Source organism: Cladophialophora yegresii (assembly GCF_000585515.1).
Source record: "Cladophialophora yegresii CBS 114405 chromosome Unknown aczIN-supercont1.6, whole genome shotgun sequence".
Classification (NCBI taxonomy): Eukaryota; Fungi; Ascomycota; class Eurotiomycetes; order Chaetothyriales; family Herpotrichiellaceae; genus Cladophialophora; species Cladophialophora yegresii.
In genome coordinates, this window is record NW_006913050.1 from 83348 (window position 1) to 96635 (window position 13288).

The following is a 13288-nucleotide window of genomic DNA, read 5'->3' on the forward strand; positions in this document are numbered from 1 at the left end:
GCCTATAATGAAACCAAAGAGACTTCGAGTTATAAAGCCCAATTCGTGATGACATATATGCCGTAGACACTCGTTGGTGAGTCGACGCGCAACCTTGCAAGATCAGATCCGGGAGACCACGAGAACCGAAGCACGGACGACCATCGAATTGGACAGTCTACCGGTTCCAAGCCAACGGTTCGGGTAAGTGGACTTCGTCAGACAACCACCTGCCGTTGAAACGGTCAGGTACATCCTGCCGCCGCCGAGCTTTGAACCTTCCACGACTGCATTGTTCCTGCTTATAGTAACCGGGCTACAGCTTCCCAGACAATCCTAGACCTCTCATCATCCGCAGGTCCTAAGTTCGGACAAAGCTTGATCATCGTTTCAAACCTATTCCAAGTCACACACTTCCGCATTCGACACGCCTCTGCAAGCATGTTCAAAATCCAGTCCTCCCTCTGGCTCACCCAGCTTCCCACGGCGAGGACCCACAGATGCAACGCTGGCGCGGCGTCCCAGCTCTCAGCGTTCGTGGAAAATAGTTCTCCACGAAGCTGCACGGACAATGCTCGAAATTGTGCCAAATGCAATGCGTATCCCGGTCGCATGTGATGATGCACATACATCAACGCGGCATAGGCGACTGCTCGCCACAGGGAATTGTTGTTTTCCTGTGGACCAATCTGTGTACGATGTGGCATTGACGTGATGCGCGTGGCAAGACAAAGACGACGTTCAAAGCGGAAGAGGTTGTCATGCCGCAGAGTCTTCTCCGCCGCGGTCAATGTCTCCAGTGGCCGCGCTAGGATATCGTAGCAGACCACTTGCATCTCTCGCAAGACTGACATGATCTCGTAAGCGGGATCCCCAGCAAAGCGTGCCTGGAGCGGTTCAAGGTGGGTCACTGGATCGGCAATGAGAGGTTCATATACAGCTTTCCACGCCTCCTCCCAACGCGGAAGGAGGGAGAAACGGAGATCACCTCCAAAAAGCTCCACGAAGAAGAGATCATTCCAGCTGATCATCCGTTGCAGAAGGACGCCAATCGTACCCATACGTGAAAGGCTTTCGAGCCCGCCTCGGAGCCTGAGTAATGTCTCCAAACCCACCATATGCTTTGCGGCCTCATCCCGATTGAGAAACTGCAAGGAGACATTGATAAAGATGGCCACTGCGGCTAGGATTTCATCAGAAACGGTCGGCTGAGACTCGAGCGATGCATTGATCATCTGAATGGCAACGATCTTATGTTCAAGAATTCGTGGATTCTGGCTGAGGAAGATGCGTTGGTCAGTTCCCGTGAGCTTTCCATGCCAGTGCATGCCCCAGCAATACAGATTCGTGTGTATAAGGACCGGGGACTGTGTTACAAACGGGATCCACTGGCTTTGGCCGTTGACAGGGCACCAGGGAATACGGTCGTAGTGGAGCCAGCGGATGACTAGCGTTTCGTCCCACGGTTGGACTTGGATCGGGAGTGCATAGAAGACATCCAACAAGCTGCTGCCACGGGGTTGGGTAAAGATGGGCGCTCTTTCGGAATCGAAGACGGTGGCTGCAGAAGGCTGTAATGATGAAGGCGACGAGATCTGCTGAGACGAGTGACCAGTTCGTTCACATTGGGTCGTTTTCTTGGAGGAAGTTTTCGCCTCCAACTTTGACTGGATTTCCTTCGTCTGGAATTCCACCACCTGCCAACTCAGAACTTGTTCTGGAACCGATGTTGGAGGGCTGAAGGCCGGGGCTTCCACCAAGGGCTCTTTTGGTCCCAGCGAATAAGTCTTCGGTGTTGACATCTTCCACTCTGCCAGACGTTTCTCGGCAGTCCTGCGCTTGTAGTCGTACATCACATGTGCCTTTGCCGAAGCTCGAAGATCAGGGCGTATTTTAGCTCTTCTTCCCGGTTCACTGGACATTGGGACGAACATAATGTTGGGGGAAGGCGTTTTGGACCCCATAGCAGCCACCAGGCCCGTGGCGAAGCGTCTGTCGTACCTGTTCTCGGGCTCGTGGTTTGGGGAAGGTGTTGCCCTTCGCCTCAGCGAGGGCGTGTCGTTCCGGCACTGCGTATTTGGCGACTCTGATCCTGAAGATCGCTTCGCTAATTCTGACATTGTACGCCGCTTTCTACACCGGAAAAGTGATCGATAAGACTTTGAGTCGGTCATGGATGACTTGTGGGGAAAAGGACGGGTTCGCCATTAATGACCTTATAAAGAGCAGTTGAATTGTAGCAGATAGACGTCTCTCATGGCAAAGGAACCAGCTCTTAGTCATGAGCGTATTCAAAAGCGACATTCTAAAATCAGCGCACCTCGTATGCAGACGGTCTTTCAAAGAAATACATTTGCAATGCCCACTTACCCCGTGGCGATGGTGCTAGGGAGACATCGTTCCGCACGTCTGAGGGCAATAAGTCAGCGCTCTGTCAGCGCGTTGAGGCCAAGACCCAACCGGGGATGCAAGCGTATGAAATCAATTGCTTGTACACAAATTGATTTACTTGGACTGGTCGCGAAGAGCTGCCAAGACCTTCAAGCTCAGCGTGTACGAGCTTGGGGACAAATCGTGAGGGGCATCTGCCGTGCTGAAAGTAGATGTGGCCTAATTGCAAGCAGTTGAGGCGTTCGAGAGCAAGCGCTGTCACAATGTTTCCGGCCAATGGTGCTCTCAGCCGCACGCTCGATGCACGTTCGCAGACCTTGAGGCTTTTGGGCGAGCCGTACTCTCAACCAGCTTTGGATGGAGGAGTCTTGGGACCTCGGGACCCAAAGTAACCGGAAGAACCCTGCCTGCGGGGTGGCCCAAGAAGACTCGGGACTGAAACTGACGCCGACATATGTTCGACGAGTATGGTCAAGAAAACTGAATGCAGAGTGAGGTGGAAGGTGAGGTTGAATGGGATAACAAGGCTCGGCGATGACGTTATCCTCACGCCTGTCACGTTCGCTCTTCGGTAGCGTGTTGAGACGCGCTTCGGTCCCTAGACTGGTGTTGATCTAGACACCTGCGAACGAGCGCTTTGACTGCGTACATTCACTTCGCTTCCATCTTCCTGCACTAGCATACTGCTTTCCTCTTTCACCCCGCCCTCTCCCCAGTGCCTCGATATTAAGCTTCGCTAGACTCTGCTCATGTGACACTCCCAGCAGCCCAACATGCCTCGGAAAGCTAAATCCAAGTCTCAACCTGAGGTGAAGCCGGCTGCACCAGAGGATAAAGAGCACGGAGAGGAAGAACTTGCGGTGAAGGATCCCCCCACTGTCGATCCATATAAAGTCCTACAAGTCTCGAAATCCGCTACACCCGATGGCATCAAATCCGCCTATCGCAAACTGGCGCTCAAGCACCATCCAGACAAAGCCCGTGCAGAAGACCGAGAAACCGCTCACAAAGCGTTCCAGGAGATCGCATTTGCCTATGCTATCCTGAGTGACGAGCGCAGACGCAAACGGTACGACGTTACAGGCAGCACTGCAGAGAGCGCGAATTTGGAGGATGATGATTTCAACTGGGTCGACTTCTTCCGCGAACAGAGTGAGAATGTAGTGAGAGGCGAGATGATTGAGCAGGTGAAGAAGGAGTACCAGGGTAGCGACGAAGAAAGAGACGATGTGCTGGCAGCATATGCACAGAACGAAGGAGACATGGACGCCATTTTCGAGAGCGTCATGTGTAGCGAGGTGTTGGCTGACGAGCAGCGATTCAGGAACATCATTAAGGATGCCATCGCTCGAGGCGAGGTGGAAGCCTACGACCGGTTTACGAAGGAGAGCAAGAAGAGCCGAGAGAAACGGAAGACCAATGCTAAAAAGGAAGAAGCAGAGGCAATGGAACTTGCTCGCGAGTTGGGCGTCGAGGACAAGCTGTTTGAAAATGAAGTCGCCAGCAAGAAGTCAAGAAAAGGAGGGGGCGACGACAATACACTCAAAGCTCTGATCCAGCAACGCCAGCAAAGCAGGGCCCAGAATTTCCTCGACGACCTGGAGGCGAAGTACGGCGGTGGATCGAAGAAAGGCAAGCGCAAGGACATGGATGAGCCGCCAGAAGAAGCATTCCAGAAGAATGCCAAGAAGGGCAGGAAGACGGCCAAAGCTTGAACCTTCTCAGAGGAAGTCTTCTGGTTACAGCTCTTTGTGTTCGAGGATTCAGCGTGGCGCTTGGACGGCCGAGAGTTCCTTGATGTTCATGACAGAATAAAATGAATGACGGTATTCCACGCCAAAGGGTGCTCGGGCATCTTGGATCATGCATGGCTACGCCCTATGCAAGCACTTTCAGAGGGAGTTCTCATCTTCGGGTCGAGCGAGACACCTCAGCTGCAACGTCCAGCTAGAAAGAGGCGCCGGTGATTGTGGTTTTCCAGGCTCGTCTCGTTCCCCGCAACGGCTGAGAAGTCCACTTGCTCGCTGACGACCTGCATATCCCTTTGCGTTCGGAGAATGCAAGTAATACCAAAGCGTTCATTCTCGGCAACCATTTTTACGAATTTCTTTGCGCTCAGTGGATGACCCGAGGCCCCTCACGGCACTTCGCACACGACATGTGGCAATGAGTGCGGAGTTAAGAGAGCCCCAAAATGCGTTTTGTGCCGAGAGAATGATGTGTTGATTAGCCTGCGATCGTCAATTGCCACATGGAGTCTTCAGAGCACATCGAACGGGTGGCCTACGAACGGGCGACGGTCGCTGACCTGGCGAGGATCTGTCTGAATTAGGGACTATGGCAGGCGAAAATGCACGCAAGAAGGGAGAATGAGCCAGACTTGGAGCTCGAAAATGCTGATGTCTGAAACTCGACAGGGGCTTGTGACGGAGCTCGACGAGACTGAATGAAATGAGCCTTGCCCACTGCGTCATGAACTCCGCTAGAATGAAATAGGCCTTTCGCCTATGTGTTCGTAACCGTGCTTCGTCCAGCGCCCGGTGCCGAATTGCCAGTAATCGCATGCGCGCCAGAGCGAGGGGAAGCAGAGTAGACGGCTTCCTTCCACGACTAATGGCACAGAATGCCTCAAATGGGACGAGTCGCATGCAGAATGTCGGCTTGAATGGCCGGAGCGACAGAGAGAGGGCTAGCAAATACGGAGTAAGGGGGTGACTAATTATTTCGGCTGCAAGGCAGTCCGTCGCGGTCATACGAGCCTTTACGGTCGTGTGCCAGCCGCATGACAGCAACGTTGTGAATATGAAGATATAGTTCGGTGACTATTCGTGCACGACAAACTGGGAAGCCTGCTGGTAGGCCTGCGCAATACTGTAGTAACATTCGGTGGTGGAATCGTGGCGGCGGCTTGAGTGACGGACGGGATCAGCCTGTCGATTGACTGACTGTTCGTAGTGACTTTCCAGTTTGCAACGGGTGACTGCCAAGCCACCCAAAAATTTCTCCCGTAAGGAGCAGCGCCTTCCTTTCCAACTGCGCATCTCTCCCTGTTGCTCAAACCACCGCTGCTACCACATTGATTTGCGCCTCGCGTATCGTGAGGTGGTTTTGGCATCGACACTATCGTCGTGCCCCCTTGTTCCTCTACAGCAGGACAATTCTTTCGGCGCCTTCGCACGAAGATCCCTCCCCGAGTGGTCGGATCTCTGCCTGGGCCGTGAACTCTCCTCTCTGCACTGCCTTCACCTTTGGAAAAAGAGAAGCTCACACAACTCTTTCCCCAACCTCTTCCACAAAAGCACAAGAGCGGCTTCCGTTCACTCGAGACAGTCGCCTCGTAGTGGAAAACCTCTGCAGACCCTTTTTCGACAGTCGCGGAACCTTTCCCATCGCGTTTGCCGTTGCAGCGTCTCAGCCTCCTCGTCTGCTTTTGCACATCCGAATCGCTGCCTGAAGAACCTTCATCACCTCTGATGACATCGAATCCTCAAGATCTCTCTGCGAGTCGACCTCATCCCTCCGAACAACAATCGACTGCTACACACTTCGCGACCGGATCGAATTTGGCTGCCCAAGGCCGAACCTCGTTCCCATCCGCCTCCAAAGCCTCTTCTTCCACGCCCAATGCATCGGAACCCACCAACATGTCTGCAGCAGTTGGAGGCGCTCCGCCCGCGCATGGGCATAGTGATTCCGTAAACGGAAGAAACCCTACGATTCCTGCCATACCTACTGTCAACGGCGGTGTTTCTCTTCCCGATCACTCACGCAAGCCCTCGATGACAGTCACACCTGCTGGCGTCACCGGCTTTGCGGCGAACGGAGGTGCTCCGGGTGGTCCCCAGAACAAGCCTGCGATCCAGTTCGGTGCGATGGGAATGCAAAACCCAGCGGGGTCCCCTGCGATGGGCACACCCCCTTCGTTGGCACATCAAAACTCGGCAAATCTAAGTGTCGGCCAGCTGAACCCTCGAGCCACCTCACCCTCCAATTCTCCCTCTCCCATCCCCCAGCCCGCTTCCGTTAGTGGAGGTCGGCCCCCTCAGGGCTTCAATGGTCAAGGACATGCATATACATTTGGACAGACCGATCACAATGATCCAAGTGTAAGCTCGACTCCTGTTATACCAACACACACTGACGCGTTTCTGCAGGCTATGTCTCGACCCCTACCCATCCAATTCGGACCTCAGCAGGACCACATGAGGCGCAACTCCTCGCAATCCATTCACAGTGATGCGGGCGGTCCCGGAATTCCCCCAGCCGGACCCAACAATCACCGTGGAGGCTACCAAGGTGGCCGCGGCGGCCGAGGCAATTACTACCAGCAACAGCCTGCGCCCTACTCCCCCCAGCAGCAATTTCGGCCTCCGCCAAATGGTCGCCCGTTCCAAAACAGCTACCAAGGAGGTCGAGGCCAATCTCTTCCCTATCAAGGATCTCCCGCCATGGGCACCCGAAGCCCCGCGCTCGTCAACGCTCAGCCAGGGACCCCGAACATGGGAGGACAGGTACACATGGTGCAGCCCGGGATGCCACAGCCCAATGGATATTTTATGGGACCCCAACATGTAAAGAACCACCCGCAGTTTCCTTCTTCTCGTGACCCTCCAAGAGAACCCACCGGAGAACTTGCAAGAGACAGGGGCAAGCCTACGAAAGGCCGAGGCCGCGGTCCCGCTCGAGGAGCTGGTCGTGGTAAAGGCCCTGGTAGAGGTGGACACGAGGACAGATCGCCTTTCTTCAGCAGAGATCCTGCCTCTGACCACTATCGCCCCGATCTTGCGATTTCTCAACCTGCCCAAGTTGCCCCCGAACTTGCGCAGGCCCCTGTCCAAGCTCTCCACAATGCACCTCTTCCCTACACTGACTTATCACCTGAGTCGGGCAATTTTGAACGTTTTCAAGAGCAAGTTCTGACTGTAAGAACGCAGGCCTATCCCATGACCCAAGCTGATCCTAGCATTCAACAAATGTACATGCAGCAGATGCAAATGTACAACCCGCAGGCGATGCAGGGTCAGTTCAACCCACCCTACAACATGCAGCCGCAGTCCCCCCGTCCACCATACAATCAGGGTATGTATGGAGCGCCAAGCATGCAGCCTTCCTACAGCAATCAAGGCGGGCCACCTCCCTCCATGTCGAGACAATCATCCCAGATATCTGCTCCTGATCGACCTGGATCAAGTATTGGCCAACAGCCGTCAACTCCCGCGCCGACTGGCCCTCCTCACACTGCCAACAGAGCTCCGAGCGTCTCCTCTCAGAAAGCCTTCACCCTCCCCCCGAAGAAAAGTGCAGCAATTGTTATCAAGAATACTGCCGGCGAAGTCGTCTCTTTCAATAAGCCGCCTGCTTCTCCAGCTACCTCCACCCCAGTGTCCGCCATAGTTCCGCCTCAGTCCGTACCTACACCTCCCAGTCGCACCACTAGCGCTGCTGACAATGCTCACACGCGTTCAGAGAGCGTCAACGTCAAGTCCGCCGAGGAGGTGAAGAAGTCTATGCAAGAAGCAGTGGCCAAAAAGATTGCGGAAGACGAAGCCAGACTGAAACTGGAGAAGGAAATGGCCGAAAAGGCGGAAATGGACAAAGAAGCCGCCGAACTGGCTGAACGTGAAGCAGCCGAAGCTCGTGCCAAGGCGGAACAGCTCGAGAAGGAAGCAAAGGAGGCTGCCGAAAAAGCGGAGGCCGCTAAGCAAGCTGAGGCTGCGGGTAAGGCAGAGGCAGAGGAGAAGAAGCGCATGGAAGCTGAATCCGAAGATAAACCGCCCAAGGCAGACAACCAAGATGAAATCGATCTTGATGCCCTCGCCGCAGAGATGGAGGCCGAAGAAGCCGCCAGAGAGGCCGAGGAACTCCGTCGTGAAGAAGAGTACAACAAGCGAAAGGCTGCTCAACGCGAGGCCAAGCGGAAGAAGGCACAAGAAGAGGCCGCCGCCTACGAGCAGAACATGAGGGAATTGGAGCGCAAGGCCGAAGAAGAAGAACTTGCTCGTGAGAAGGAGAAGGCTGAGGGAGGGTCGGGAGACGACGATAGCAAGAAGCTCTTTGCTGAGCTCAAGCGCAATCCGTTTGGTACTCCTGCATCTACGGAAAGCCCCGCTGGCGCCACCCCTGCTGAGAGCGGCACTGCCACGCCTGTCTCGGATGTGTCAATGCCTCCTCCAGGAAAAGCACCTGGACGTCGTGCCAAGGCTGCCGAGCTGACGCTCGACACCAGGAAGCCTGTGGAGCCCCCCGAACCCAGCGCCACGCTGAAAGCACTGCAGTCTGCTAAAAAGCTCAACGACATCTCGAAAGTCGTCTATCCCTCAGACATTGCGTCCCCAAACCCAGCACTCAATGCCAATGCTCCGGCTGATCGCGGCTTCAAATACAACAAAGAGTTCCTGCTTCAGTTCCAGAGCGTCTTCAAGGAGAAACCAACTCTCGATTGGGATGCTCGCATCCGGGAAGCACTGGGCGATGGAGATGCCTCTGCCCGACCAAGCGCATCAGCCCGAACTCCTTCTGGCATGGGAGGTCGCAGCGCCTCCGCCCGTGGACCCGCTCCCATGAACTTTGGGCCCATGGGCAACTTTGGTGGCATGAACCGTCCAACACTACCCCCCGGTACGACATCGGAGCAGCGGTTCGCTGCTTCAAACGCTGCTTTGAGGAGCGGAGCGATAGCCAGTAATCCTTTCGCCCAATTCGGTCGTCCGGGTGGCCAGATGGCACCTCCCATGGGGCGAACGCCCTCCAACAATCCTCTCGGTCCTATCCCTGGATCTCCTCGTGTAGGTGGCGCAAGCCGTGGAGGCTCTCGCGCGGAGAGCAAACGGAATAAACAAGGTGGCAAGGGCCATGGAGAAGACAATAAGGCCATGCCTCTTACCGCTGGCATGAACATCGGCGCACTTGAGGTATCAGCCACCGGTTGGAAGCCACGGAGCGTCGGTCAAACTATGGTTTCTGGTCCTGCGCTCGGTGGTGAAGGCCTCATGGACCCAGAAATGGTCCAGCGCAAGACCAAGTCGCTTTTGAACAAGATGACACCAGAGAAGTTTGACAGGATTGCCGATCAGATTCTCGAGATTTCTGGTCAATCGAAGCACGAGACCGACGGTCGCACCCTACGTCAAGTCATTCAACTCACCTTCGAGAAGGCCACTGATGAAGCTCATTGGGCAGGCATGTATGCCCAGTTCTGCCGACGGATGTTGGAGAGCATGAGCGCCGATATCAGAGACGAGGGTATCAAGGACAAGAACGGCAACGTCGTGACCGGCGGCAATCTGTTCCGAAAGTATCTGCTCAACCGATGTCAAGAAGAGTTCGAACGTGGCTGGAAGGTCAACTTGCCCCCTCAGCCAGAAGGTCAATCAGAGGAAGCCGCCATGCTATCTGACGAGTATTATGTTGCCATGGCCGCCAAGCGTCGTGGCCTGGGTCTCGTCAAATTCATCGGTGAACTGTTCAAGTTGCAGATGTTGACCGAGCGTATCATGCACGAATGTGTGAAGAAGCTTGTCGATTACGAAGGTACCCCTGATGAAGCTGAGATCGAGAGCTTGACCAGCTTGCTGCAAACAGTCGGCAAACAGCTCGACAACCCAGAGAGCAAGGCACAAGGTCGCATGGATCTCTATTTCGAACGCATCAACCAGATGATTGCAATTCCGGACCTTCCCAGCCGCCTCAGATTCATGCTCATGGATGTGGTGGATTTGCGAGCCAAGGGCTGGGTTTCCAAGGCAGACAACAAAGGCCCGAAGACCATTACCGAGATCCGAGAGGAGGCTGAACGTCAAGCCCGCGAAGACGAACTCAGGCGACTCGCTGCTCAGAGTGGCCGTGGCGGCGGTGGTGGTGGCCGCATGCCCATGGGCCGTGGTGATGCACGAAATTTCAGCTACGGGCAAGTGCCTCCCCCAGACAACTCAAATCGCGTTGGTACCGACGACCTGCGACGACTGGGTAACCGCAACGCTCGAAATCCCAGCCACACGTCCGGCCTCGGTGGCCCTCCGAGCCTGATGGGTGGACGTACAAACAGTGGACGTCGTGGGCTCGGACCTGGTGGGCTGCTGGGTCGTGCTGATGACAGTGCCACGAGCAGTCGTACTGGGACACCTCCAGCTCAGAAAGAGAAGAAGGACGAATCCAGCACAAATGCGTTCAGGTAAGTCTGCTTCGACAGGCATGCTTTGCAGTCAACTTACAAATTTGGCAGTGCCCTTGCCGCTCTTGAAAATGATGGACCCGCCTCGCCTCCTTCTAATCCAGCTTCTCCTCCCACGCAAAAGTCACAGCCGAGCATCGAACGAGAACGGTCGAGATCCCCGGACAAAAGTGCCGAGTGAAAGCCAAACCCCTCGACCAACCACGTGTGTACAACATAATGCGATTCGACTAGTCACTAATATCTGAACGACGGCCGCTTCTGGGGATGGATAGAAGAAAAGAAGATGTGCATTGATACCCGGCGAGTTGCCACCTGTTTCAGCATTTGCAGAGCAACACCAAAATTCTCTTGATTCTCCTCCGCGATCTCGGCGATTATGGGTTTGGGGATCCAATTTGTAAAGTTCGCAACCTTCAGTCTCGAGCGCGAGTACGCGGGATAGAGAAATGTGTTTTTAATCCACAAGAAATACATTGTGCGTTTCGATTGACTTGGACTTTCAGTACGGCAAGAAAAGGCTTCCCATCCACTGGCTGGGTGGAGTTACCTTGCGTTTCAGTGCCTGGGAGTGACGGCGGACAGAAAGTTAGAGCCAGTGGACGCGTGGAGGAGTCGCTGGTGGACAAGTCACAATGAAGGAGAGGCGAGGGACAAGCGTTCGGTGAGCGCGAAGCAACGGCGAACTCTGACGTGCTGCCGGTCCGTCTTGATTGGGAGTCAAGTCAGGCGGCATCGATTTTGGAGGTTGCGCCCGTTGTCTTGGTGAGAATCCTGCTAGTCCAGTCGAACGCACTGTTCAAGGGGGAGAGGAGAGTTTCGAGATGTCCTTCTTGTACTGTGCATTGACGAGAATTCAAATATTATTCTTCAAATAATGCCTTCCTTGATAATCTCCCGACCCGTCTCACAAGCCCTTCCTCGACGTCCATTCGAGCCATTCTCGTCATGCGACGACTTGTTTGTGGAGACGCATCTGGCAGCTTGAAGGACGTCATCTGCGCGGAGTCTGTCTCTACTGAATGGCCCCCTGGCCACTCTATACAATGGGCCCAATGCAGAATGATCAAGATGTGCTGATAGCGAAGCAAACAGAAGCGCCAATCACTCAACAGTAATCCGGACCTCTTGTTCAGGCGTTGGGGCTTTCTGGCGAGATTTCTTCAAGTTGTCCCCCCATTTCTTCGCTTCTTCCGCCTCCTTCTCCCTCTCCTCTTCTTCCCGCGCATACTCCTGCTCGACAACCTTCCGATGCCTCTCCTCCCTAGCCCGTTTGTGATGTTCTCTCTTCCTTCGCTTTCTCGCTACCTCGACTGCCTCGTCTCTTTCACCCTGCGCTGCCATGCATAGTCTAGTCTGTTCTTTCTGAGAGAGGACCCAGGGTCGTGAAAGTGTTGAGGCATGGAATTGTGAGCGTGAAGACACGAGCGCCATTTCGTGGGTGGTACTGGGGACGACGTTCAAAAGGATAAGTGAGAGTTGGCGGGTTTGCCTGAAGGTTGTGAGAGTGCCTTTCGCTTGAACTACGGTCCCGATTCGGAGAAGGGAAATGGTGGTCTGTAGGTGTTGTTCTGCGCTGACTTGTTCATCATCTCGTGCAGACGTCGGGTTGGGCTCGACTCCGTGCTTGAAGCTTATGAGAATCGTCCCCTGCGCTTTGTCTTTCTCCGGTTTCGGGCACGTAACGTCGATCGTCGCTCCACTGCCGTCGTCTACGGTAAGCAGCCAGAACTTCTCGAAATACTCGTCTAGCACAACCACTACACCAATCACCTGCACAAACTGTATCGGGTGGTTGAGGTAGAACAGTAGCAGCGGCTGTTCCTTGCGTCCGTACGTCCTACTCATCACATCGAAGTCACTGCCAGTCGTCGTGGTGACGGTCGAGAACTCGTCGTTTGGTTTCAGCACCGTGTGGACGTCGTGACAGGTGAGTTTCACCCATTTCGACCAAGTCGCCGAGGCATTGAACGTGTAGGCAGGGTAGAATGTCAACTGGCCTGGTTTCGCTGGTGCCGGAGCGTGGCCATGTCTTGCGGTCTGTGGTTTTGCCCGTGCGCCTCCCTGTGCTCGCAGCCCTGGGATCGTCTTATCGCCAGCGGTCAAGGTGGAGACGTGGGAACCGGAAGCGGACCGATGGTTCTGCATTCATCTGCAAAGGACTCCGAACGTGCATTACGTGGTCGCCGTGACGCGGTTTGCTGCTGATGTGTCGGGAACTGCGAGAATCGGCGTCGACGCGCCGATATGCGCACTGGGCGGTGAACGAGCAGCAACGCGTTTGTGATGGCGGTTGGAGAAAGGCCGAAGATTGGAGAACAAGCGGTGGCCATATTGGGCGGAGTCTGCCCGCCGGATCATCGGCACCAACGGGCAGTACAATGAGGTGTGATGGCCAAGTACACGTGTTGTAAAAACCTTTGTATTTACAAACTTCCACGGCGAGAGACCGGTCAGTACAACAGAAATAACAGTGCTCATACAGCAGTAACGACCTCCCTTCTGGGCGATGTGCGATTTTTCATACCCCCCAGCAATTCCCATCATCATCATTTGTTTGCAATTCGCCGGAGCTCGTCTTTTTGCACGATGGCCGATAAAGATCCTCGCAGTCTCCGGAACCGGCTGTTGCCCCTGCTGTCCTCGTCTTTTCCTTCTCTTCACTGTGGTTATGATATTATTGTCGGCATTCGATCCCTCTCCCACAACTCTCTACTTCCCTTTCCCCTCTTCGCGCCGCGCTTGACT

General features: G+C 54.7%; 4 protein-coding genes across 4 annotated transcripts; 2 read left to right on the top strand and 2 right to left on the bottom strand.

Moving 5' to 3' along the window:
- Window positions 1-281: 281 nt before the first annotated feature.
- On the bottom strand, window positions 282-2099 carry A1O7_08031 (uncharacterized protein; the record flags this gene model as incomplete). The annotated part of the gene is made up of 1 exon (XM_007762026.1): window positions 282-2099. The coding sequence occupies one exon, from the start codon at window positions 2097-2099 to the stop codon at window positions 282-284; it is 1818 nt and encodes a 605-aa protein (XP_007760216.1).
- A 1044-nt stretch (window positions 2100-3143) lies between these two features.
- A1O7_08032 (uncharacterized protein) lies at window positions 3144-4085 on the top strand (the record flags this gene model as incomplete). The annotated part of the gene is made up of 1 exon (XM_007762027.1): window positions 3144-4085. The coding sequence occupies one exon, from the start codon at window positions 3144-3146 to the stop codon at window positions 4083-4085; it is 942 nt and encodes a 313-aa protein (XP_007760217.1).
- Window positions 4086-6014: 1929 nt separating this feature from the next.
- On the top strand, window positions 6015-10721 carry A1O7_08033 (translation initiation factor 4G; the record flags this gene model as incomplete). The annotated part of the gene is made up of 3 exons (XM_007762028.1): window positions 6015-6476; window positions 6525-10540; window positions 10592-10721. The coding sequence occupies 3 exons, from the start codon at window positions 6015-6017 to the stop codon at window positions 10719-10721; spliced, it is 4608 nt and encodes a 1535-aa protein (XP_007760218.1).
- A 923-nt stretch (window positions 10722-11644) lies between these two features.
- Window positions 11645-12688, bottom strand: A1O7_08034 (uncharacterized protein; the record flags this gene model as incomplete). Its single annotated transcript, XM_007762029.1, has 1 exon — window positions 11645-12688. The coding sequence occupies one exon, from the start codon at window positions 12686-12688 to the stop codon at window positions 11645-11647; it is 1044 nt and encodes a 347-aa protein (XP_007760219.1).
- Between the last annotated feature and the right edge of the window lie 600 nt (window positions 12689-13288).